Source organism: Pogonomyrmex barbatus, unplaced genomic scaffold, assembly GCF_055798465.1.
Source record: "Pogonomyrmex barbatus isolate J1 unplaced genomic scaffold, ASM5579846v1 scaffold10, whole genome shotgun sequence".
NCBI classification, from domain to species: Eukaryota; Metazoa; Arthropoda; class Insecta; order Hymenoptera; family Formicidae; genus Pogonomyrmex; species Pogonomyrmex barbatus.
Window position 1 is genome coordinate 2,176,672 of NW_028297099.1, and position 26,441 is coordinate 2,203,112.

The window sequence follows — 26,441 nt, forward strand, 5'->3', positions numbered from 1 at the left end:
TTATATTTAAGAACTCTTAAGATCGTCCAAGATAATATTTCAACCAATAGCTGTATGAGCTTATTCAAGACGATCTTAAGTATAAGAACTGACTATAAATATCAGCCTAACTTACTTTTTTTAATTCTAAGAATTAGAATTAGAAAGAGATAGAATAACTTAAATTGAGATTAAAATTATTTATTAAGATTAATTTATATTTGTAGGAACATCAGAGCTATAAATGGGTTTAATTACAAAAAAATTGAACAAATAATTTTGCTCCGGTTAACCAATCAGAAAACGCTTCAAGCGTATTTGGATTGCCCCTTGTACTTTTTATCTTCGCTGGAAAGTAGCCTTTATACTCCGAATGTATGTACACCACATTTTCATGTTTCTGATGTATATCTTCTTCTTGATAACGTCATCTAAGTACCTGAGTGTGCGGTGCGTTGGACACGTGATATCGAATTAATCGTATTTCCCTTTGGTTTGATTTTTCGAGTCTCGGCATAGTTGGCTCAAAATTACATTAGAAAGTAAATTAAATTCATTATGAATTAATAAATGATTAATGCTTTGTGTCCTATGCTGTAATTAATTTTTTTAATATTTAAAAAATGTGTTCCTCGGTCACGAAATTTAAAAAAATTTAAAGAAATATGTCAATTTAAAATAGTTATGGAAAGAAATCTTTTTAATTGATAAGTTAACGCTTTGTGTTTTCAAATTAGAAATGGCAAAGAGAATACAACCAGCCTGGCATCTGCCAGATAGGAAAGACGCCACAGTCTTGCGATTATACAACAGTTTGACCCGAGAAAAAGAAGTGTTTGTTCCACAGTTTGGAAATCGTGTTCTGTGGTACAGTTGTGGACCTACTGTTTATGATGCGTCACATATGGGCCATGCAAGGTATTTAGGAATATAATCTTTTTAACAAGTATCGTTTAATATAACAGATTATTTTATGAAGTAATTTTTCTTTACAGGTCATATATATCTTTCGATATCCTACGTCGTGTATTATCAGATTATTTTGGATATGATGTTTTGTACGTAATGAATATTACTGATATAGATGATAAGATTATAAAAAGAGCAAGGCAGAATTATTTATATGAAAAATATATAGAAGAAAATCATGGTCTTAATAATATACTGGATGATGTTAGGAAAGTTATGTCTAATTTTGAAAATATTGTGAAAACTAGCAGCGATGATAAGAAGTGCATGTTAGAAAAGATGTTACATAAAGTAACAGAAGCTATAGAAGATCTGCAGAAAGCAGTAAAAGAGAAGGATGAAAAAAAAATTGCAGAATTCCAAAAGGTAAATGTTGCTTATGATGAGAATCTTTTATGATTATTTTGTATAAGCATTTTTATGTATATACAGGCATTATTGACAGAGGCTAGAGATCCTTTAGCTAATTGGCTGGATGGAACAAAAGGTAGCACCGTTACAGAACATTCTATATTTAATAAATTGTCGCAACATTGGGAGACTGAATTTCATAAAGATATGGATGCATTAAATGTAAGACTTGAATATTTTTTATGATTTTCAAAATAATTTTGTAACTCATTATTTTTCACAAATTTTTTAGGTATTAAAGCCGAATGTACTTACAAGAGTTAGTGAATATATTCCCGAAATAATAACATTTGTACAACAAATAATAGATAATGGACTCGCTTACGAAAGTAATGGATCTGTATATTTTGACGTTAGCAAATTTGATAAACAAGAGAAACATTTTTATGCTAAACTTGTACCAGAAGCATATGGTGATACATCAAGCTTAGAAGAAGGAGAAGGTGGGTTTGTGTTATTACACATGTGTCTTTTATTGAGTTAGCTAATTTATTTTTTTCTTTATTTTACTAAGGCGACTTGAGTACTACAGTAGATAAACTTTCTGAGAAGAGATCGATAACAGATTTCGCCCTTTGGAAAAGTTCAAAAGCAGGGGAACCCTGGTGGGATAGTCCTTGGGGCAAAGGACGTCCAGGATGGCATATTGAATGTTCAGTCATGGCATCTACAATTTGTGGAGAAAGTTTAGATATTCATACAGGTGGAGTGGATCTCAAATTCCCCCATCATGATAACGAACTTGCACAAGCAGAAGCGTACTTTGATAATTCGCATTGGGTTAGATATTTTCTGCATTCTGGCCACTTGACTATAGCCGGCTGCAAAATGTCGAAGTCGTTAAAGAACTTCGTAACGATACAGGACGCATTAAAGAAACATTCGAGCAGACAACTCAGACTTGCCTTTCTTTTGCATTCTTGGAAAGATACTTTAGATTATAGCGATAGTACTATGAATATGGCTGTACAATATGAAAAATTTCTTAATGTGAGTACGTAATTTTTACATATGTATTATATGTAACATATTGATATGATATCATGCCTTTAAATTGATTTAAAATTTGGAGTATTTAAAAAAATATATGTGTAATAAAACATGTTTGATTATTTTCAACAGGAATTCTTTTTAAATGTAAAATGTAGAATTAGAAGTTTAGGAACAAATACTACAATCAATAACTTTACTAAATGGTCTAATCTCGAAGTGGAACTCAATAAAAAATTTCATCTTGCAAAGCATTCTATACATAAAGCATTATGTGGTAAGTTTTTAGGTTTTAATTATACTTTGATTATCTAGATACTAAAAGCATCTTTATTGCAGATAACATCGATACAAGAACTGTGCTTGATTTAATACGAGAACTTGTAACAAATTGCAACGTGTACGTGTACATGAATCCAAATAAAAATCCAAATACGCTTCTTCTTAGAGACATTGCCGTATATATTACGAAAATGTTTATCATTTTTGGAGCTATTCCTTCGTCGTACGACTCAGTCGGATTTCCCATTGATGAAGAAACAGTCGGTACAAATGTAAGATCAATAGATTAGCAAGTTCTCTTTTGCGTCGGAAAATTTAACAAGATTCGAATCTTGCACTATTTTTTTTTCTCAATTTTCATCTTTTTCAAATTTTGCATTGTGAATTAGTTTCTGAAATTTGAATTCATAATTTATTTCAATTTAATCTAAAGAGTGCAAAATTTGAATAAGAATTAAACCATTTAATCTCTTCTCGAAATATGTCCTCTTGATAATCTTTAACGATTTTTTTGAGCATATCTCGAAATATAATTTAGATATCTTAAAATATAATACAAAATAATATAATTATATGTAATAATTATATGTTATAATTTACATTTCATCACTAGATTGAAGAGATTGTCATGCCACATCTTGAAATTTTGGCAAATTTCCGGGAGAATGTTAGAAATTGCGCAAAAATCTTGAAAGCAAATGATATTTTACAAGAGTGCGATCGGTTACGTGATGATATTTTACCGAACGTTGGTGTGCGACTAGAAGACAGTAACGAAGGAATATCGAAAGTGAAATTAGTTAATAGAGAAGAGTTGTTGAAAGAAAAAGAAATTAAGAAAAAACTAGAATTTGAGAAAACTTTAGAAAAAGAGAAGAGAAAGGCAGAGGCTGCTGCTGCTGCTGCAGCAAAAGAAGCGCAGAAAAGAATATCGCCCAAAGATATGTTTAGATTGGAAAAAGATAAATATTCGCAATTCGACGATAAGGTAACCATCTTGCTTATTTCGTATAATACTCGTTTCATGTTCTTTCTTTTTTATGTATCTTTCTACTCTTCTATATAGGGTTTGCCGACACACGATATCGAAGGAAAAGAAATTAGCAAAGGCTTACTTAAAAAGCTGCAAAAGTTACAGCAGGCACAGGAAAAGAAATATAATGAATATTTGGCTTCTATTCAAAATGGTTGTTTGTAAGATCTATTTTACAAACTTCCGTAAAGAACTGTCTCGATTTATTTATAAGATTATACTGGATTATCATGACAGTTTTATACTTCAACAGCTGTACCAATGCTTTACGAGAAAATAATAATTCTGTTATTATAAAGTATTGAGAAATATCTAAATTTATGACTGTGGTTTATATAATGTATTAAAATAATTTCAAATGAGTCTGAATATATATCTGAATTAATTGATATAAAATTATCTCTCTTTTCTGAAGCTTTGTTCTAAAAGTTTCTGTTGAGAAGTGAAATTTAAGTGTTGTGGTTTCCTATCAGTATCTTTTTTTACGATTAAGTATTTCAATCGTTAAACTTTTTCAAATTACTTTGTAATCTATTTATTTTAATTATTTTTTTTTGGAATATTTATTTACGAATTAATATAGGAATTCCAATATTATAATTTATTAGTTTTAAAGTAAGCTAACTTTGTAAGATTTTGTGTATTTGCATCGCAATAAATGTGTATGTGACATTACGTTAGATTTTATATCATCATAAGATCACTAAATATATTGAATATATATATATATATATATATATATATATATATATATATATACACACACGCACACACACATACTGAAAAAAATTGCTTCAATATCGCGAAATACTCGACAGCATATTCATACTTGATACGCACACGTACGCGTATCGCGCCGATGCGATTCGAAACTGGTCAGAACAAAATAAATGTTACGCGTTTTCACTCCACCGGATGAATTTGACGCGCGATGTTGTCCATTATTAAAACATAATACCCCTTTCATAACGAGTGGGCGTCAAGCCGACAGTGACAGCTTCGTAAATGCGAAGGCGATATAATGCTCGACTCGCGGCGCAAAGCGAACCGATATTCATCCCATATTCAAAAGCAGTGAAAACCCGAAGCAGACGAACAGGTCGACCCGTCAGTCGCTTTTCCAACTCGCCGTAAAATACGCATCGTATCCGATAATAACCGATACCCAGCCCCGAAAACTCGTCAGAATAATCGGGGAAAGCCGACCGCGCTTTGCCACCCCCTCCCACCCTCACGATTACAAATTGTGTTTCCGGACTGGGAGCGAAGCGGCGGTTAAACTCCTACCTACGGAAACGCTTCTTCCTTCTTAATCGAGAAAGTTTAATACGATACATCTCATGTCATGTTCGTTTACATATTTGTGTCATCGCCGTCGCACGCGCGTTTGTTAACGAAGCATTGTGTCGAGTACATTCCCTTAGAATCGTAAAGTTTTCTTATCTAAACTTTCGTCGATAGTTTCCGTTCATCGTATATGACTTTTAATTGTGCTTTCTTGATTTTTGACGTTAAAACGCATTTAAATACTCTTTCATGATGATCTATTTATATAATTAGACATATACGTATATAATTTATCTTTACAATTTTTGTTTCTAGATATAGCCCCCTTATTAAACTTAAATTTCTTTTTATTTTCTATAGTATCGTTGAATTAATAATTCTATAGTATCATCAAGTCTTTATTACAAAATTGCATTATTATTATAAGAATTTTATTTAAAAAAATAATTATCTAAAAATAATTATTTAATTAATATTTATTTAAAAATAATTTTATTAAAAAAATTCTGATTTTCTTTTGTTAATATTTATGTCTTATTTTGCGCATCCTTTTCTTGCAAATCGATACCGACGAAATCATGACGTCTTTTTTTTAGTCGTAACCGTGATGACTCGTTTCTCTCCTTGCTACCGTTATTGGCGGACAACGTGTAGAAAAGAAAAGGAAAAGAACGAAAAAAACGCGAGCCGAACATTAACAATGCGGGACGGTTGACGCAAAAAAATACGCGCTCTCAAATATCAAAGTCAAGAGAAGCAAACAGACTCTTCGTCCATGCATGGCCTGATCCCCATTCTATTCCAACATCGCGTGAACAAACGCGTAAATTTTTTAATAAATAAATCGAGTTCGCCGCGCATTCCGAAATCCGAGAATCCCGATGCTATGATTGACACCGAGATGCTCTTGACGTTGTACCAGGCTGCAGTATATCGAATAGTTCCATTGGATATTTTTTTGTTTATGAGGAAATCATCGTTCTCGAAGAAATTCAACGAAGAAGATCCGTGAAAATTTGTCCGTGAATATTTTTAATTAAGACCTCAAATTTATTCGGATTTAATGTTATTTGTATAGATATAGAATAAATGTAAAAAATGTGATTAAATTTGACTTAATCGAATTTTCTAAGATACTCAAATAAAAACGTATCAAATTCAGATTCATATTTCAAATCGCGAATTCACAGCAAATTTAGATGTCAAACCGAATTTGAATTTGTAGTGGATTCAGATTCGAATCTGGATCTGGATTCTGGATCTAATTTAACATGAGAATGAAAAAGTGTGCTATTAAAAAGGATATAGTTTATCAAAAAATATTTTAGAAATTATTTAAGATCGTCGTTTCCTTTCTTTCCGCATAGAGATTTAAATTGATATTCAATTCGGATTTGAATTGAAATTTGAATTGAAATTCAAATCACAATTCTGGATCCAAATAATCCAAATAATGTGATTTTAAATCGTTTTTTGATATCAGAATATTTAATTCTATTTTTAACTCATTCCTCAATTTTCTCATTCCTTCGATTTCTCTATAATCAATATCTGATAACTGCTTGGAATATTCTAAAGCAACGATTTTGATCTTTTTTGGAAAGAATTCGCGAATTGCTCTCGCGTTTTTTTCCTAATTAAGAAAAAAAATTAATAAATTAAAAATAAAACAATCAAAACAATTTACAAAGAATTCTGTTTATACAACATTCAAATTTTAACGTATGTGAAGTTAAGTAATAATAATAATGATTATTACTTCTAGTAATAAGATTAAGTATTATTTTTATCGGAATTATTTATGAGACGAACGAAGATATAAAGATCACAAAATTCGTAAACACAGCTTAATCTATTTTAATAAATTATGATATATATAATCACTCTGCAATCAATTTGATCATCTGCATCTTGTATAAATTGATGCAACGATAATATAGCAAAAACCAAAGATGCGAATTAACAAGAAGATAACAGATGTTACAAATAATATTTTGTGGGATATGACTTCACTTGTGCCAATATTAGTCTGGTTGCGTAATTCGAGAGCAAATTAAATGGAGCATTTGAATATCAATGCGCGAACAACTGCGGAAGAACTTTTGCATTGTTGATCTTTATTAATTCTTTCATGTCTTTTGCCAATCAGTCTAAATTAGATGTTATTCATTCGTTAATTAATACTTTGAAGTTCAACGGATTTGCAGAGGTAAATGCGATGCTACCAATGAACAACATGTGCCTGCATCTCGTGTGTAAAGAAATTTCTCCGCGGGTAAAATTGCTTTCGCGTTTGCGATTTTAATCGGGATTTCGATCCCGATAATCTTGACTTAGTGTCGATCGGCAAAGCATGATCGCTCACGCATAATTGTACGTGTATAATAATTCTGTGCGATGTTTTGATGTATTAACAGCTGCATCACGCCAGATGGTCACGAAGAACATCTTAATTATTTTTGAGACGAAAGATTGAAAGTAAGCATTAGTAGCTCAATGTCACAATGGCACCTAGCCTTTCAAAATAATAATTAGACGAAAGTCTCGTATCGTACGCATATCCTTTTTTTTTCTATCTCTATTATTTCTATTAATTTTATTCATTTTCTTGTTATTTTTTTCTATTTTTTTCTATTCTTTATTAATACTTGTAATCTGAAAATTTGGAATTATTCAATATTTTATTTATTCCTCGATATGTATCAAATAAAAAAAATCAATTTTACCTGTTTCAATTAGTTTTCAAAAAATAATTTTTTGTTAAAATATTGAATTATCAATAATTTTGGAATTTAAAAGAGCGGAATTCAGAAGTTTTTTTAAAGAAATTATCTTTATTAATTAGACAACAATACTTTTATTATGTACACAAATTCAAATAGATTCCATAACTTTTAGAATTTATATTCAAGATTTAATTTATCACAAGATAATTGCAAATATTAAGAGAAGTAACGTACATAGCGGTACAAGCCTTTATTTGAATGTCAAACATGAAGTTCCTATGTCGATAACACGATATCTCAATGACGTGTCAAATAAAACGGATGCTGAATTAGTGATGTATTGCTCTATTCCAATTTATCTGAAATACAGTTCATCGGTACATTTCAAGCCCACTTCCGTTTTATTAATTCAATATTCAAAAGAAAAAAATTTTATATATTATTATAAGAATAATTAGAATGTTATAATTATAAGGGCAATTAAAATATATTTCATGCATTTCGAGAAATTGACAAATGTTATATCGAGACATATTATATTGTATTATATTATATTATATTATATTATACATACATGTTATATTATACATATTATATTTTATAAAAAAGTACACGATGCTGGCAGAGCGCGAAATGCGCTTAGTGACAATTTTATAAAACCGGAAATCATCGAGATGCGACTCTCTGACGTATGTAGTTTCGAATTATCATTGAAAAATTAAGAAGAAACGTTTCCTCCCTTTATTCACGTCAATTCGCAAGTGAGAAACCGAGGACGGATCAGCTCGTCCTGTGACACGACCTCGTCCCTCAACGTCGTCATCGTTGTCGTCGCCGGCACTCCTGGACGTCGACGGGAGGCAGGGTCGACGAACCAGCCAATCATGCGGGGGCCCGTGCATCTGAATTCTAATGAGGCCCACCTGAGTATATATGAGCTTAACCCGCGGCTTCGTTCGCGCTTTTTCCGAGGTATCTCTCCGCCGCGCAGGTGAGTCCTCCTCCTCTTCTCTTCGCTCTTTTTCGCGAGATACTCCGGCATTCTCCGTGTAACGTCTCTATGATCGAGCGTATCCTCGAGCAGTATCGTCGGCGAAGGTTTCCGCGAAGATTTTCTTATCGCGACTTTTAACAGAACATTTACGATCTAATACGGTAATACGGAGCGGTTGTTCTTGGATTAGTCAGTGAATGCTGCTCGCGACGTATCGGTAATTTCCATTGTTAGCTATCACAATTAGACGAAACGATCGCTGAAGACACACGGTGCGTGTGTCAGAAACAATCGAAGTCAGGACGATAGCCGATTTGTGTGTGAGATTCGCCTGTTTCTTTTTCTCGAGTATCTAAATGCTATGCTGTCTACAATTAGTTTCTCACAGCTTCGTGACAGCCGATTATTCCCCAAGACTGCGCTGCTTTCTTTGAAGACAAATAATAGTCTGACTTTGTGCAGTACACCGCATAGAGATTTTTATACGGATTTTAATAAAATAAACAAAGTTGTATGTGCGTGTACGTATGTGTATGTATCTGTGTTACGACGGAGCATAAGAATAGTTTGATAAATATGTCATGTGAATCAGATGTGTCAATTTATGTTCTTTGATATTGACAATCACAAAGGATTTAATGTCGTGAAAAAAATCAATAAATTTGGATTAGGCAAAAAGAGTTACGATTAATTAATAATAAAAACGAATTTTTTCCGAATAAACTCAACTTTACATACATATATCCAGTGTTGGCTTTTATTAGCTTAAAAGCTAAATAAATTTGGCACTAATTTTAATTATTAATTCACGATTAATTAATAACTTTATTTTCACTTAAAGATAAAAATGCTTTTTTCAGTCAATGATCTTTACCCGACCTTTTTCTATAATCTGATATTCCAATTTCATATTTATAATAAATATTCCTCTCAGATATTTAAAGACAGAAAGGTATTTTTCTTCTCTGCTATTTCGCATGCCATGTATGATTATACTTTTGTTTATATACATCGGATATTAAGAAACAATTTGCCCTCGCGTTTGTCACTTTAATCGTCTTTCCATTAAGCTTTGCGGATGCCACTTCTGATAACGACTTCGTGTGAATAATATCGCATAATCATAAAAACCATCAGCCCACACGTTTGCGATGTCCACGCGCGAACTTGGTAGAAACTCGGGATCGTCGACACAAGATCGTTTACTGAATGTCCACTTTGTTCTTTCTTTTCTTTAATTATTTCCTTTTTCTTTCTCTCTCTCTCTCCTTCGAACGAAACGAAGGTCGAACACCAATGTCGCATCTACATGCCGAAAATACTTTCGAGCTAACAATTCACAAAATTTTCATCTCCAATTCTAACGCCTCAACCACCGATCATTTGTTCAAACTTACTCGCTTATCGATCGCTTGACGTTTCGACAGATCGACGATGTGTGTGTGTGTGTGTGTGTGTGTGTGTGTGTGTGTGTGTGTGTGTGTGTGTGTGTGTATGTTTCGCGAAATCCATCCGTCGCGAATTCTAGAGCAGCACTCTTTTTTTCTTAATGAGAAGATGACACCGTTTCTATTTTATTTTTATGCGTCTTTTTATTAACCGACATTCCAGATATTTTTATTGCGGGCCTCTCGTGAGGCATGGGCGGAACTCGCTACGGTTCCTTTGCTTCCTTTTCGACAGCCGAAACGAAGGTCAGACCGGAGGTATGTCCGCGTAAGGCACGAGGCTCCTCGCGCGCCCGTATTACCATATCGTAAAACGAAAAATCCGAGATTCTCGTAAGAGTTCACCGTTATCGATAGGTAGGTAGCGTGAGCGATGTCGAATAACAAAACATTAATTAACATCGGCCAGCCGGATCGAACCGTTACCTCGCCACCGACAAAGCGAGCAATGCGATATCGCTAGCACGCGAGGATACTCCTAACGACTCTATGAAGCTGCTGCGAAACGCCCGTAGCCTCATCCCGATCATCAACACGCGATTACTCGAATACAAGTGTCGCCCGTTTCTTTGTTCCCCATTTTATTTGTTGCTTTTCCATGTACTGCATTTGATGTAAATCGATGGAAAAATTCGCTCGAGAAACAATGTGACACGATGTGACACAATTGCTTTAAAGACAATTTGATTTTGTTTCCCTTTTTTTAGAACTAAAAATTAGTAATATACACAAAACGTACAGTCATGAACATTCAATTTTTATTCTTAGAGTGCACATTTTTTTTGCAAATCTTTTCAATTTTGAGAATATTTTATTTCACGAGAATTTAAATAGATCTTTACATTTTGCGAATTTTATATAGAAAAGTAGGAAGATTGACGATTAAAACGATTAGTGTTCACAGAAAAAAATTGACCATTCAAAGAATTTATGTTTATGTCTAAGGAAATTAGACAATTTTAAGTGATCTTCGAGATCGAGTGTATTATAGTTAAAGGAAACAAAGGCATTCGTTCTATCGGGATATCGGGGATACTCGGTTTGTCGACTCGACGCGACTTCGGCGTTTGTATTCAAAGTGTAACGAGCGGAACAGGAGTCTCCGCAAGAATCGACTCCGCATCGCGCATCTTAATTCACGGACGAGGATCTTGGCGGTCGTCGCGGCCGCGAGCGTAGAAGGCTTTTGCACACCGGTGCGTTTTCGTTCGTTCATTTATTTTTAACCACTGCCGCGACATCGCCCGACTGCTTTATCCCGACACGCGGTGGTCGTAGAGAATCCGAAGGATGGTCTTTGATTTCTCCCGAGAGACGCAGTTCCCGCCACGCCGAATTCGGATCGTTATTCGACGCCGGGACCTATCGAGGAAAAAAGGGAAAGGAAGAAGAGAGGGAAGCAACTTCGTCGAAGAATTTTATAACTTCAAAACATCGTTTTCCCCCCATCGTCTCCGTCCACCGTAGTCTCGGTCGTTAATTCTGCTTATCACCTTCGGGTGGCAGACTCGTAACAACCGGTATTCGGTGGCTGTTCGTCGAGCTTACAGCTCTTCGAAATAATCCTGTACAGAGTCCGGTGCATTTTACATAATTATTTTAAAAGCGACGGAGTTGATGAAACGCGCGAGCGAATGCCGCGTCGCCGCCCGGCGACTTCCGGTTGCTTTTCTTGCGTGGGAAGGAACGGTCAATCGAGCAATCGCGCAATTTTACGCAGGGATAAATCTAGGATTTTCCCGGAATATGTTTTACAAGCCGCAAAACTTCATTGTACAGTCGTAATTCTGTTTCCTTTCGTGTCGAGTGTGGATTGCACTGGGAAATCCTCGAAACGATGTCGAGCGTAATCCTTCGTTTGAATCCCTCGAATCTCGCAAATATATCAAGAGATAATGATCGTGATTTCGTACGATAATTCGGGATCTCGTTTAAAATATCCAACTTTAATAGTATTTTAAATCGTTGAATAAATAGCATAGTTCGTGATTTACCGGAAGAGAGATGGTTTTCTCTATTTTTCTCAAAACCGGATTCTCTCGATTCCAATTCCATTTAATAGCCGATTGAAAATCCGAATCGAGAAAATTGTAACTCAACGCGAGAATAAACTAAAGAAACATCGTTGTCAAGATAAATAAACTAAGTCGACCGAACCAAGCCATTAGCTTCACATCTCGTTTATAATTCAAATTTTGTGTATTAACAGCTATATATTACAGAATAATCCAATTATACGGGACTCGCGTATATAACCGTTATCCATATTGATAATTTAATTCGATTCGAAGGTGGATCGATGGGTTTGCTTTGAACTGGTATAGCTGAATATATAATAGGCTGTTAACAGTTAGACATCACTAATGTCCATCTATCGATTAAAAATAGTGATCGTAATAAGTGCATTATAATATAAGGCCCACAATTGGAGAATATATATTTGTAGTAGAAATGTGTCAGATCGATTTCGCATTAAATTAATGTAATTACAGCCGTTTAAAGGTTCTATCGAACTATCGAGCTTATCTGAAATCTCATTTTATATCATCGATCGATCCCCGAAAATACCGAATAGTTTTTACAGATACGCGCTGAAAATGAACATTAAACATTCGTTAAATTCCAGACTTTTCGCTTATTGACAATAATTCCCTTCTTTCAACAGTTAGGTAAGAACAAGTTTTTTGCGTTTGCGCAAAGATGAATTCGATGTCGCGATGGTGATTCGTTGATTTCGCGATCGAAGATGATCTCGCGGCGGATGAAGATTTTTTTGACGCGCGTTCATGCACGGATGAGCCGAGCGTCATTATCACGACCGCACGAAGGTTTCAGGATGGTGTCATCGCTCATTGGAGAACCGGTCGTTATAGATCATTCCCCTCGGGCACTTTGAAAATAAATCGAACGCTTTACGCTCCAAGAAATTTCCGCGAAGGCCGGACGCGAAACGCTCGGCCAACCGGCCGCGATGCAGAAGCGCGTCGAGTGTCGAGAAAGTCGCACGAGACACGCAGCTTTAAATTAGAAGCATAAAGCTTGCTTGTATTTCAATAGAAAATTCTAAGTTTGACCGCTGAGCGGTATTGTATACGTGGATTAAGGTAACGTCATATTTATTCAAAGCAAAGAGAAAAAGAAGAAATCAGGAAGAGGTGTGATTTAAAAAAATCCAAGCCTTCCGTATTGTAGCGAGCTACTTATTATTTTTGTGATTATTTATTTAATCTATTTCACTAAACTCTCTCTTTTTTGTCTCTCTGTAATTACAGATTCCAAGACGACATTCACAATGGGAAAGCTGTTGTTTTCCCTGCCCTTGTTGCTGGCACTTCTGGCGTACGGAGTAGCTGGTGTGTTTTATTTTCGATAATAAGATAAAATTAAAGCACGAAAAGTCAGAATAAAATTAAAGCACGAAAAGTCTTTCCGTCGTAAAATATTTCGTTTAAATATAAATTAAATGTTTTTCGGCTTTCTTATATAATTAATATTTGTTAGCTATTTAAATCTTCTTATTTTTTTCTTTGATTTTTTTTTATAGTGTACAATTTTAAAAAAGAATTTAATAAAGATATCAATAAATTAAAAATCGAGTGATCTAACGACGATTTAGTCGGCATTAGACGATTACGTGGCACATTGAATAATATATGTATATTTTAGAGAATCCAAGACTGGTCTGTTACTTCAGCAACTGGGCTATCTATCGTCCGGACATAGGCAGCTATGGCATCGATGACATTCCTGCTGATATGTGCACGCATATCATTTACTCCTTCATTGGCGTGAGCAACGTCACCTGGAGCGTACTCATCCTCGACGAGGAGCTCGACGTCCAGAATGGCGGCTTCAACAAGTTTGTCGCTCTGAAGCAGAAGTATCCGCATCTGAAGACCCAAGTTGCGATCGGTGGCTGGGGTGAAGGTGGTAGAAAGTACAGCCAAATGGTTAGCGTGAAGTCCAGACGTGATGCATTGGTCAGCGGCGTCGTCGGTGAGTTCGAATATGAAGTATTTACTGGATAAAAAAGTTTCTAGAGAATTAAAAATGCAACTCTTGGCGAACTCGATCCTAGGAGTTTGATAAAAATTTTTGTCTTTTGAAAAAAAATTTGTCTTTTTGCAACGTTTAAGAATCTCGCATAACAATAAAAAAATTCTATTCAAATATAATTAACAGTAAGATGTAATGAAAATTCTTACGTGGATTTATTTAACTCCAGTATGGATCGCCATCTCTTTTGCGCGATTGAATTGAGAAAGGATTTAATAAAATCTCTGATTTCGTTCGCAGAGTTTATGAACAAGTTCGGCTTAGATGGCTTCGATCTTGATTGGGAATATCCGGCTGCTACCGACAGAGGTGGCACCTTCAGCGATAAGAATAACTTCTTCTATTTCGTCGAGGAGTTGAGGACCGCGTTCGACAAGGTTGGCAAAGGCTGGGAGATCACGATGGCGGTACCAATGGCTACGTTCCGCCTCAACGAGGGCTACCATGTGCCAGAATTATGCGAGTGAGTTCCTCTTTATTCTACAAATTAATAATTTATTATATAAATTATATAAATTAATAAATTTATATGAATTAGATTAATTAAATTAAAATAGATTAATATTTATGCACGAGTAAAATATATATATAATATACATACGGTAAATATTTACGTGAGATAGGATTGATAAAAATTTTTTAATCATTGTTTTAATAATTATAGACTCGTCGATGCCATCCACGTGATGTCTTACGATCTCCGTGGCAACTGGGGCGGATTTGCCGACGTCCACAGCCCGCTCTACAGAAGACCTCATGATCAGTACGCTTATGAGAAACTGAACGTGGTATGCTTCCTACATCTTTTTCTTTTTCGGTAAAAATATTCGCGCACACTATTCTTACGGAAAAATTGCACAATAATTGATTTATGCTGATGAAAATGATACTTGAACATTTTCATGTTAACGAACTGTCTTAACTATCTCAGAATTTCTAATCGAGATTCAAGCACTCAAGCCCATAAATGTACGAGATAACTGCCGCTATTTTCAGCACGATGGTCTTCAACTCTGGGAGGACAAGGGATGTCCCGCCAACAAACTTGTCGTAGGAATCCCGTTGTATGGACGTACCTTTACACTTAGTCAGGGTAACAACAACTTCAAGCCTGGTACTTATATTAACAAGGAAGCGGGTGGAGGTGCGCCCGGTAAATACACTGGGGCTAAAGGATTTTTGTCTTACTACGAAGTAAGTAATTGATTCGAAAGGAGTTAAAATGAGTATAAAGCGATATTAAAATATAATTATATTTTCTCTTATTTTTTTCTACAGATTTGTATGGAACTTAAAGAACCGGATAATAACGGATGGACCAAGGAATACGACGATATAGGCAAAGTGCCCTACATGTACAAGCGTAAGTTTATCTTTTAATCTAAATAAGAAATAAAAGTTTTTATATATTTACAGAACGACTTACGATTGCTGGAAATTCAATAAATAAAGCGTGGAGAATTGATTTATAAATATTACAAGGTGAATGCTCCAGTAAATAGTCGCTTAAAAAATATAGTTCGATAATTTGATTTCTTTATTATTTGTATATAAATAGCATTTTTATCGCATTTTTATCTTTCAGAAGCATTTATCTTTATTTTTCAGGAATAATTAGTACTTATGATTGGTTTAATTGAAATTAAATAAACTTTAAAGTTAAATGTTTTGTTTCCATTTTTAATGAAAAGCACATAATTATTTTATACAATTTTAAAAATAACTTTATATGTAGATTTAATATTCATTCATTTTTAATTTATTTACTGGTTATCCTATATTTTATTTTATATTAGAATTCTATGTTTTCCATTCTTTTCATCAAAAATAAACAAAATATTTAATATTTAACATTTTTCGGTGATCTATAACAATGGTTTGGTATCTAGACAAAATTAATTTGCAAATACTTTAAAAAAAATTAACAGTAAATCTTGGTTGATAGAAAGCAAGCCTCCTCAATGGGTTGGCTACGAGGATGCTGACAGTATCGTTCACAAGATGAACTTCATCAAAGAGAAGAAATATCTCGGTGCTATGGTGTGGGCCGTTGATATGGACGACTTCAGAGGAATTTGCGGTCCTACAAATCCTCTCATGAAGGCAATCTATGATGGTCTGAAGGGTTATAAAGTAACAAAAAAGGATTACAAGACAACTCCTAGAGTAAGGCATTAGTCAAGTAATATTATGAGTTTAATTTATTTAATCGATGATTAATTCAATTTATATATAGTAAAATTGTATACAGCAAAAATTTTAATTAAATTTATTGTTTTTAATTTCTTTTTATCTGTCAAATAAACAAGTTATATCTACTTAACATTAAGAAAACTCTACAATTGTTATTTGATATAAGATAATCGTCGATTAACTAAAATTTAAAAAATCGAAATCATCTTGTATATTCAAACGCTGTATATCCAAATAGAAGAATATCTTGCTGTTACTATTATATGGACATAATAATCATTTTATAATAATCGATTTATTTTTAGCCCGATTGGGACAGGCCACCCAGTACTACACCCTCGACAGGTGAGAAACCAAAACCTACCACGAAGCCCGAGGGAACTACCGAGGTACCTCAGCAGACTACGTCGAAGCCAGTCGATGAAAAAGAAGTCGAGTGCAATGGCCAAAGTATCATCCCCAGCAAAGATTGCTCAACGGTACGTTCGCGAATAAAACAAAAATATCTTCGATCCGCATTTTTAATAATTTTCTGAAATATATGATTGCCACGAGGTATTTTGCGTATTTTTTAATTTTGCGTTCTAACTTCTTTGAATTTGATTTAACCAAATGCACGTCTTATAAGATAATGTTTATTTTTTTTGCAGTATTTCGTCTGCAACCATGGCAAACCGATTAAGACAAAGTGTGCGGACGGTTTGATCTTCCAAATTTCCAAGCTCATCTGCGACTGGCCGGCCAACGCCGATCGCGAGGAATGCAGAAATGTCTAATTCATCGATAATTCGATTCTAATATGAACCATTTAACGTTTCATACATCGATTCATATATCTCTCAGGTCTACGAAAAAATTTATTGCGATAATTTCATATGACAGAGAACATTCGTTACGCGTTATTACTTGTTATTGTGTACGAGAGCCTGTGTGACGCAAAACGATATCGCTGCAAGCCACAATAAATCATACGCAGTTTATAAAAAGTTCGAAGAGAATTTTATTAAATTTCCTATCTTTTGTGGCCTTCGTTTTATAAATTAATTTGTTTATTTCATACTTTCACATGAGTTCAAGTTTAAGGAAAAAAAGAAGTTTTTATAGAGAATTTATCATTAATAATTAAGAATATAACTTAATAAGAAGCAAATGTAAAAATAAATAATTTTGGTAACTTCGGGATAAATTAAGAAATTAATCCTCTTTTTAGGAAAAGTGAATATATCGATTAATAATTCAAAAATAAACATCAAAAGAATTTTTTTTTAAGATTTGATATTTTTGCGAGTTAAAAAGTTGCCTTATGTGCACATGTAACCTACTTACACATAATATATTTTTTATTGTACAAAATGAAATATTCATATATCAAGAATAGTTCATAGAATACGAATAGAAAATAACTTGTTAAGAGTATAACGAATAGTCCACATATCACGGATACAATCGCGGATTTGTATATGTTCTCGTTCGAAATCGCGACAGACGTCGTTTTTCCTCCTTTCCGTCGTTATTGGTAGCGCAACCTACATAAAAAAAAAAAAAATGAGAAAAAACGCGATTTGACGTTAACAATGCGTGACGGTTGGCGCAAAAAATATGCTCTCGAATATGAAGTCAAGAGTAGTGAAAAAGCAAACATAGAACTCTCTTCCCGCTCTTCTAATCTACCCCTGCCTACCAAACGTTCTCTGTTCGCACTACTCCTCTCGTGAATGAATACGTAAATTTTTAGCGGAAAAATCGTGTGTGTCCCGAGCACGACACCCCAGAGTCCAAAGATTCCGAGCCTTGATTGACACCTGAATGTTCTCGTATGCATATAGAGCCACCCTCTGCCGCATGATCTCTCTCTCTCTCTTTCTCTCTCTCTCTCTCTCTCTCTCTCTCTATTTCTCTCTTCTTTTTTACATCCCCCAAATCTCTCGTCCAGTCCCTCCTTCTTCCACATTCTGTTACATCGCTTTTATCCGGAAGCGGAACTTGGTGGCTGTTATAATTTAACGAGCACGTTTCTTTCTCCAGTTACCGCGGCATTTGCAAGAATGAACACCGGCAAAGCCCACGTTCCTTTCTTCCTCTTCTCTTATACCACGTAAGGCGGTTCCTTCTCATTCTACGACAATCATCGCCGTTTTTTCTCTTTTTTTTTTTCTATCAAATAATGCCGCGAAAGCGAAGATAAAAAAAATCAGTGAGAAAGTCAAACGTGCAAACGAAATCGATGACGCGTTTCACGTGTTGGAGGGTGAATGGTAGCGCAACGGTTTTTGAAAATTAGAATAGCACCCTGTAAAATATAATTCTAACGATAGTCATTGGTTCATCATCATTGTTCGATCTCCGCGATTCTGACAGTTGTTTCGGTGGGCTTTTTTCAACAGTTGCGTTCATGCGTTCTCGGCATACATTCTCATGTAGAGTTTATGAATTCTATACATATAATATAATAATATATAGAATATAATAATTGAGATTGATAAATACGAAGCTATTATTATATATTCTAAAAAAAAAAAAGAGAACATTAAGTGCTAAAAATAGACAAAGTATTTAAAAATACAGCCGGCAATAGCTCGTAATTGTAATAATTATAACTTCATGCTGAAAACTATTATAAGCTTTTTTTACAGTATTTTTATTTTATGTTTAATGTTATATTTCAATTAATTAAATTATCATTCTGAAGAAAACGTGCACGTGTCAACGCAGTGCCATCCGAACGACATATAAATAATGTATTATTGGTCGTATTTCGGGGGCTGGCGACCCCGCGTCTGATTTTTTTGTGGCCTGGGATACGAAAAGGGGGGGTATAAGGGGAGGCGGCGAAAGGCTACGGAACCCACTTTTATAACTCTATCGACAATTTTTCGGTTACCCTCTTCACTATTTTCGATCAACTCCGCACACACATTTGACCGCTCGTGTCCTCCCGTTTGATTTATCTTCCAACATAGAAGAGAGAGTCTCTTGACACTTTTCCGGTAAATAATTTTACTCATTGTAGCACGTGCGCTAACAAATCTATCAATTTTATTGGTAAATCTTTCGATTGCCTTACGATTTATTCATCTAGTTATACATTTTTTTGTATTCTTTATTTAAGGCTAGAAATACCAAGCAGACTGTCTCTATTTTTTTTTAAATTAATATGTTTTTCTAAAATAAACAAAAATTTTTAAATTTCCTAATTTCAATATTCCATCAGAATAAAGAGAATGCTTGATAAAAAATGAAAAAAATCTTTAATACGAGAAAAAAATATATTAATTTAAAAAAACAAAAGTTGGAAATGACCGTTCAGTACTGCAATTGCATAGTAAGTGGAAGAGATAAGTAAAGATATTTAAAGCGGCGTCTACAATGAGACTTAAGAAATTGGCCAATCATAATCGATTTATAGAAGAATAATCGATTGTGGCCAAAGTCTTACGTCTTAAAGACTCATTGTAGACACTTAAGGCATCTGCTTCCACAAACAAAAAAAAAACCTATAAAAAAACGGAAAGATCAATAAGAACGACAAAAAGTAAGGGCTGCTTATCATAACTCAATAACATCATCATTCTCTAGTAAGTTTTTCAAGATAAGCAATCGCCTGACAGTAAAAACAAACGATTATTCATACAAACAAAGAGATATGCGTTCGCTTCATGCTCTTGCTCCAAAACAAATGTTCTCACTTCAACCCTTCGCTAGGAACGCTCGCTTTATTTCTACTCGCGTGACGCATTGTGCAGGAGCGAGCTACTCACTGCTGCATACACATAATTTCAGCGAGCAAAAACGCCTATCGTTCTGCCCCGGTAAAGCCAGCCAGCCCAACCCGGCATGATCCGATTCCGCCCCGCGTCCATGTAATCGTGCTCTTTTATGCTAATCGGCAACCCTTTCGCGTTTAACCAGCTGCGCCGCCGTCATTGTCTCGGCTGTCCGTGAAAACTTTTTCTTGCCACTAAGCACGAGCTCGTTTCGTTTCGTCTCACCGCGGCACGCGGAAAACGCACGCGACCGAGCCTCGCCACCCGGATCGTTTTTTTTTTTTTTTTTTGATTGAAGGCAGTCGAAGAGAAGGAAAAAAAGGGTTACGCACCCGAGGGACGCGTGTGGGGTGGTGGCGCGTTGCACGGGGTGAGTCCGCTGACGAGAGAGGGCTTAATGAGGGATGTGCGTGCTGACGCGGTCGCAAATCCGCATAACGCGCTTTTCCCGACCGCGACGTGCTCACGGCATCGTGTACGCGGAAATGAACGTACGCACGTCTCACGAAGACCTGCCCTTCTCGCGTAGGGGAGGGGAAGCCTTTTAACCCTTTTACCCTCGAGGACATGCGCGTTGCAGACGAGCGTCGCAATGCAACCTCGGTAATTGCTGCACCCGAGACAAAATGGCAGGATCATCGACGGCGATGGCGTGTTTTCTTCCTCGCGAATTATTCGCATCCCTCTCGAATCATCGGCTCCCTTATCTTCTAAAGGATCGGAGAAATCGATTCGTTTGCGGAAACGAATCGATTTCTCCGTTTTGCCATTACGGCAAACGTCTCTGTCGCGCGAAAAATGAATTGGATTTAAACATGAAATATTAGCAATTGTTTATACTCGACTTTATCGAGCGACAGTTTGTTTTGTTTTAATCGAGTCTTTGACTTTGCGATTTCAACATCTTAGATGATTCGCGACATGGACGGAGTTTTGAGGAGATTCATTCGCACACAGAACTAAGAAACGGTAATGGCTTTACTGACAACCTCTGTCGAGGGTGCAAAATCTCTGATTAACCGGTTTACCCGTTCGCTGATGACCAGTCATTCCGCTGATACGGTCGCTCTAAGAGCGCGCAAACTCGCGTACGGACCGGCGAAGGAGAGAAGCAATTACCGTGGGGGAGGACTTAAGGAAAGAGAGGAATATCGCGCGCGGAGAGCTCCATCGGGGTTTTCCTCGGGGGTCGATGGTGAGGCTCGCTCCGTAGTTAGCGGGGCGTGTCTTCGGTTTCGTTGAATTAAACATCGTGCCCGCTTCAATCAGCCCGTTTCTCCTCACCCTCCCCCTTTCCACGACCTCTTCGCCGCCGCGATTCCGGAAAAAGCCGCGCTCCTTCCTTTTTCACCTTTCTCTCTCTTTTTCTCTTCTTTTCACACATCCGTTCGCTTCCGCCGGATGCCCTTCGACGCCGCGAACGAGCCGCGAGACGTCGTAAGACGAGGGGGTGCAAATGAGTTTAAGGGCTCGTTTTGTTGTGGGATCTATTTCTCTGTAAATCTTCGCAATCAGTCCTCGCGTCGCGCTCTCGTTCGTGCAATTGCCCGAAGCTTTTGTATCTCTGTGGGGATGCTTAAAAAAAAAGAACAGATTTACAGAACGACGAGGAAGTACGGAATTCGATCGGAGTTGTCGTAAGGCAAAAAGAATCGTCGGAAACGAGCTTCGCATTATCGATTGTTAAACGTCGCCGAGATTTTGAGAATATTAAACATAAATAATACCAAGTCGCTCGGATAATGTTTAAGCGTGTAACGAGAAATGTGAGTGTATGTAAATCCAATGTTAAAACTAGTAACTCTGCCCCTCTCTCTCTCTCTCTCTCTCTCTCTCTCTCTCTCTCTCTCTCTCTCTCTGTCTTTTTCTCTCACATACAGGCGCATAAGTCTTGGTCTCAGGTGTTGCATGCTCGACGGGGTGTTTATGTCGCAGCCCGGTAGCACTTTGCTTTTACCGAAAATTTATTTTCTTTTGTTATACCGGCGTGTTCCATTCGTACGCCGGCTACGCGATAGGAGACAAAGAGGGAGGCAGGTGACGCATAAAATATAATGAACTTCTAACGATGCGAACGCGTAACCCGCATCAGGATAATCGAACTCGCCGAAGAGATCAGGAGGAAAGGGAGGAAAAAAAAGGTTTCCATTTCGCGCATCATTGGCATCTCGTCGGACGCGTGTCGCACTCGCGACGAACGCATGGAATTAACATCACCGACACGCATCGCGGAGTAATACGTCACCGGGAATGATTTCGGAGTGGTTTTGGAGAGGTGTAGGGGTTTCGCGGCGTATCGGGCTTTTTGTGTCAAATCGATCTACACTCGATCATGAGAGGGTGTCACAGGGTTGCACGGGACCGCGTAACACTTGGGGCGTCGTAAAAAACGATGTTAAAGGGTATCCACACGCCCACTCACGAATTCTACATATCGGGACATTTCTCGTATAATATCATCCGCCCGATCGTGATACACTCGTACACACTACACTTTGTTGTTGATAACCGTGATCGTGGTTCTCGAGCCTTGACAATTGCGAAAAAATTCACGCGATATTATTAATGAATACAATTGTTGATACATACATAACTACATTTCCGATCCTTTTAACATTTTAATATTTTAGACTTGGCAATTTTCGACAATTTAAGACTTAGGAAAATTAATAATTGATAACAATCGAATTCTGATTAAGATTAATTTACATTTTATATTAATTTGCTTTTTGTTAAATTTTGAATGAAGCTTGTGTGCCTCAGGATAATATATGCTCTTGTATCACGCTTGTGTCTACTTACTGAGGCTTGATTTTACTACATATCGTATTTTAGTATGTCCTAAATAAATTACCCTATTTCTTCTCGAAACGCGAAGAACAAATATCGTAGTATCAGGAACTCGTGGGCATTCGAGGCAGAGTAACGATAGTCATTTCAAATTGAAGAATCCGACCTTGCCTTCTCCGTTTTCCTTTCTCTTCCTCGGCTATCAATCTATACTCTCCGACTCCGACTCGGCCGTCTTCCCCGCCCCCTTATCCTTTATCCTTTCAACTTCCTTACGACACGGCAAAGACGCGGCTCGATACGGCCCACGGTCGAGTTACTCCGCGCGGCGCTCCACTCGAAGTCCACCCCGAAGATTTGATCAGGAGAGAAAGAGAGAAAAAGAAAGGGAGAAAAAAAAAAGGAGAGATCCACGCCAGTAAAGTGAAGCGAGGGGCCGAGGGTGGGACCCCAAGCGAGCAGGCAATCCTGCTCCACACCGTAGGGCACCCTCGCGCAACGCGCCACCACCCCGGCCCGCGCCCCGGACCATGAAAAAAAACTCGGCTACCCTAACGATTTTTTTCCCTCAACCCCATCTCGACGCACACTAATTACGTTTTTAAGCGAAATTACTTCGCGAGGCGAACGCGCGCGCACGCGGGGCTTCGCCGCCGACAGTAACGGCCCTGGGCCGGAACGTAGGGTGGCGAATGAGAAATAACGCGGAGGGAGAGAGAGGGGGAGGGGCAGCGCCGTTTTTTTTCTTCTTTTTCATCGTTTTTTCTTTATGAGAACGGAGAACGGAGTGGCCCGAGGAAAGAAGTACAGGGAACAAGTCCTCCCCCTTTCTCCCTCGGCCGACGACATGCGTTCTGATTACGAAATGTTAAACGGCACCGCTACCCCGCCGACGGCTCGTTACTCATCCAAATTTTATTCCTTCTGGCAATTGGCCCGGCGAAGAAGAGCCGTTGCCGCCGCCGCTCGTGGGAGAGGAAGCTTCGGTGGCTGCTGGGTCAGCTCCTGAGGCCAGGCCAGGCCTTACCGAGGCTATTCTTCTGATCCTCTTTATTCTCGACCCTGCCACGATTAACGGCAGGATTCTCGTTTTGATAATTTTGCCGGCGGCGGCTCCTTCGCGGAAAGTACTTTCCACTTCCGGCGGAAGGGCGAGAGCGAGGAAAGGAAATTTCCTTTAATCCCGTCTTAATTTCGACCGCACTCTTAAAATCAACCTCGATGTATTCGTACGTGTGCAAATATATTTGGTACGTTCTCACGGAAAATATGTCAAGCCGGCAATAAGTATTTTTTTCCTATCTTTTATCATATTAACTTTATTGTTCATTTTCAATGAATCGGCAATGTGATATCGGAATGTAATCGCAATCATCTCGCAATTCTAGTTTTTTATCCGGTTTCATCAAAATTAAAATTAAACATATTACCGTGAGAATTGAGCAACTGAGAAATTTATATCAATAGATATTAGGGATATGCACGAGATGCGCAGTTATTCTCCGGGCAAATTTTGCGATCAACCCTTCTCTAATTCATTGAACCGATCTCGCGTATGTACAGGCACAAAAGTTGCTCGCATATCATGAATAATTTTTATTTCTCTCTCTCTTTCTCTTTTTTGTGGGTCTTTCTAATGCAGTGCCGGCTAGGGTTAGATACGAGGGTGCAACCGGACCTAGGCTCTCGCTCTGCAAATCCCTGTAGATAAAAAGTCTGCACCCACCCCAGGCACTATCACCCCAACCGATAGTAGTGACTCACCCACCATCACCCAACCCATTTTTTTTCGAACCCTCCGTGGCACAGATCCGTGGGTCTGTGGATGGAAGGGATGAATCCTTTCGCCTCGTGTCGCTTCTTGTACTTTGCTATAGAAAAAGAGTTCGACGACCCGCGAGACGATCCCTGAAAGCCACAACAGTAGTATATGGGATTACATGTGATTTATTTATAACAATATCGAGAAAATTTTTGGAAGAATTATATAGAGAACCTAATTAGATACGATTATTTTCTCAATCTAACTGTTGATTTATATTTGTCATTATCCATTTCAAATAATTTACATGATTCTTGATTAGATAAACGAGCTTTGCTTTTATGTACAGAAAAAATCATGTAATCATTTTTACAGCATTCAGAAAAGATATAAAAATAGACTATATTAACATTTCGATCGGGTAGTTTGCGTGTGATCGCATGTCTCATATTTTTACCCCAATTCATTTCGGATTCTAATATTGTATACATGTGTGTGTGTGTGTGTGTGTGTGTGTGTATGTGTGTGTGTGTGTGTGTGTGTGTGTGTGTGTGTGTGTGTGTGTGTGTGTGTGTGTGTGTGTGTGTGTGTGTGTGTGTGTGTGTGTGTGTGTGTGTGTGTAGGAGAGATTCGAATTACTCAATCCCTTGAAATTCCATAGATCTTATTTATTTACCTTGTACGGCATGTCTGTAGTCATGAATATTAATGCAACAACAGAAAGGCGAAGATAAATTGGAATCTTATTTTCAATAGATGCATCAATGAGTTAAAAAAAGTTAAAAAAATTGTTAGATAATACAATTTTTATATTCATTAACACATACACGAATGCTTTACAATATTATGCACGCAAGAAAATAATTACTTGATCTCTTAAAATACTAATGTTTGTCGTTGTTTATAATATAATGTCAGGTTACAAATGAATAAAATAAATGGGCTATGAAAAAAAAATTTTAATGTATAGTACAATTATTTATTATAAAAAATATGATCCATAATTATTTTTTATTATAAAATAAAATAATTATAGAGATATATATATATTAATAGATATTATTAATATATTACATCTCTATGACGTTTTGTTAATATCAAGAGTTGCAACAATGCTTATAATTCTTAATCACAAAAATTAATTAATTGCGTGTGTATGTAATAGTTAATTATTCGTAGAAAAGAATCGCGTTTCGATAGGAACTTGTATCGCTGCTCGCTGCGATTTACGATTCACATACCATAACAAATATCAAGGCTAAATTTAACTTTTGAAATATTCAACGAGCATGAAATAAACACACTCTAAATGTTTCTGTTTTAAATCAGTTATCAATGTACAATCGATATGACTTGATTCCTCAAGGCTACGCGCTAATAGAATTGTTATCATCCCAAAATATTCCATAAAGTAAAATTGCCGAATATATTTTATCTATATACAACAGATATATATTATATATATATATATATATATATATAGATTATATTATCTATATACAACAGATTTATTTTAAAATGCACTTCATTAACCTTCCTTTAAATGTGATCTATAATTAGCATCAAACTTACGATAGAATTCTATTTATAACTTTACATGTCATATATTTATACCTATTTTAATATACATTTTATACGATATATAAGGTTATAAATAAAATTCCATCATAAAATTTGATGCAAATTAAATTATTTAAATTAAGTTTAATAATTTGTTTAATTGTTATGCCTAAATTATTTAACTTTTTTAAATTTAA

The 26,441-nt window shown here is 36.3% G+C and overlaps 2 protein-coding genes across 5 annotated transcripts; both read left to right on the forward strand.

Moving 5' to 3' along the window:
• Positions 1–299: 299 nt before the first annotated feature.
• On the forward strand, positions 300–4,339 carry CysRS (cysteine--tRNA ligase, cytoplasmic). Of its 3 annotated transcripts, none has more exons than XM_011634386.3 (10): positions 300–429; positions 717–897; positions 975–1,314; positions 1,381–1,521; positions 1,592–1,802; positions 1,874–2,349; positions 2,482–2,626; positions 2,689–2,903; positions 3,245–3,619; positions 3,698–4,339. In XM_011634386.3, the coding sequence occupies exons 2-10, from the start codon at positions 719–721 to the stop codon at positions 3,827–3,829; spliced, it is 2,214 nt and encodes a 737-aa protein (XP_011632688.2). In that variant the 5' UTR covers positions 300–429; positions 717–718; the 3' UTR covers positions 3,830–4,339. The 3 variants fall into 3 exon arrangements, with proteins under 3 accessions (XP_011632688.2, XP_011632687.2, XP_088941713.1); XM_011634385.3 differs by having other exon boundaries at positions 362–521; XM_089085587.1 differs by lacking the exon at positions 300–429 and adding an exon at positions 554–575.
• A 4,187-nt stretch (positions 4,340–8,526) lies between these two features.
• On the forward strand, positions 8,527–17,354 carry LOC105424255 (endochitinase). 2 transcript variants are annotated; one of them, XM_011634382.3, is made up of 10 exons: positions 8,527–8,668; positions 13,392–13,472; positions 13,786–14,115; positions 14,416–14,638; positions 14,840–14,963; positions 15,172–15,369; positions 15,454–15,538; positions 16,121–16,341; positions 16,674–16,847; positions 17,019–17,354. In XM_011634382.3, the coding sequence occupies exons 1-10, from the start codon at positions 8,611–8,613 to the stop codon at positions 17,142–17,144; spliced, it is 1,620 nt and encodes a 539-aa protein (XP_011632684.2). In that variant the 5' UTR covers positions 8,527–8,610; the 3' UTR covers positions 17,145–17,354. The 2 variants fall into 2 exon arrangements, with proteins under 2 accessions (XP_011632684.2, XP_011632685.2); XM_011634383.3 differs by lacking the exon at positions 8,527–8,668 and adding an exon at positions 13,066–13,223.
• Positions 17,355–26,441: the final 9,087 nt, after the last annotated feature.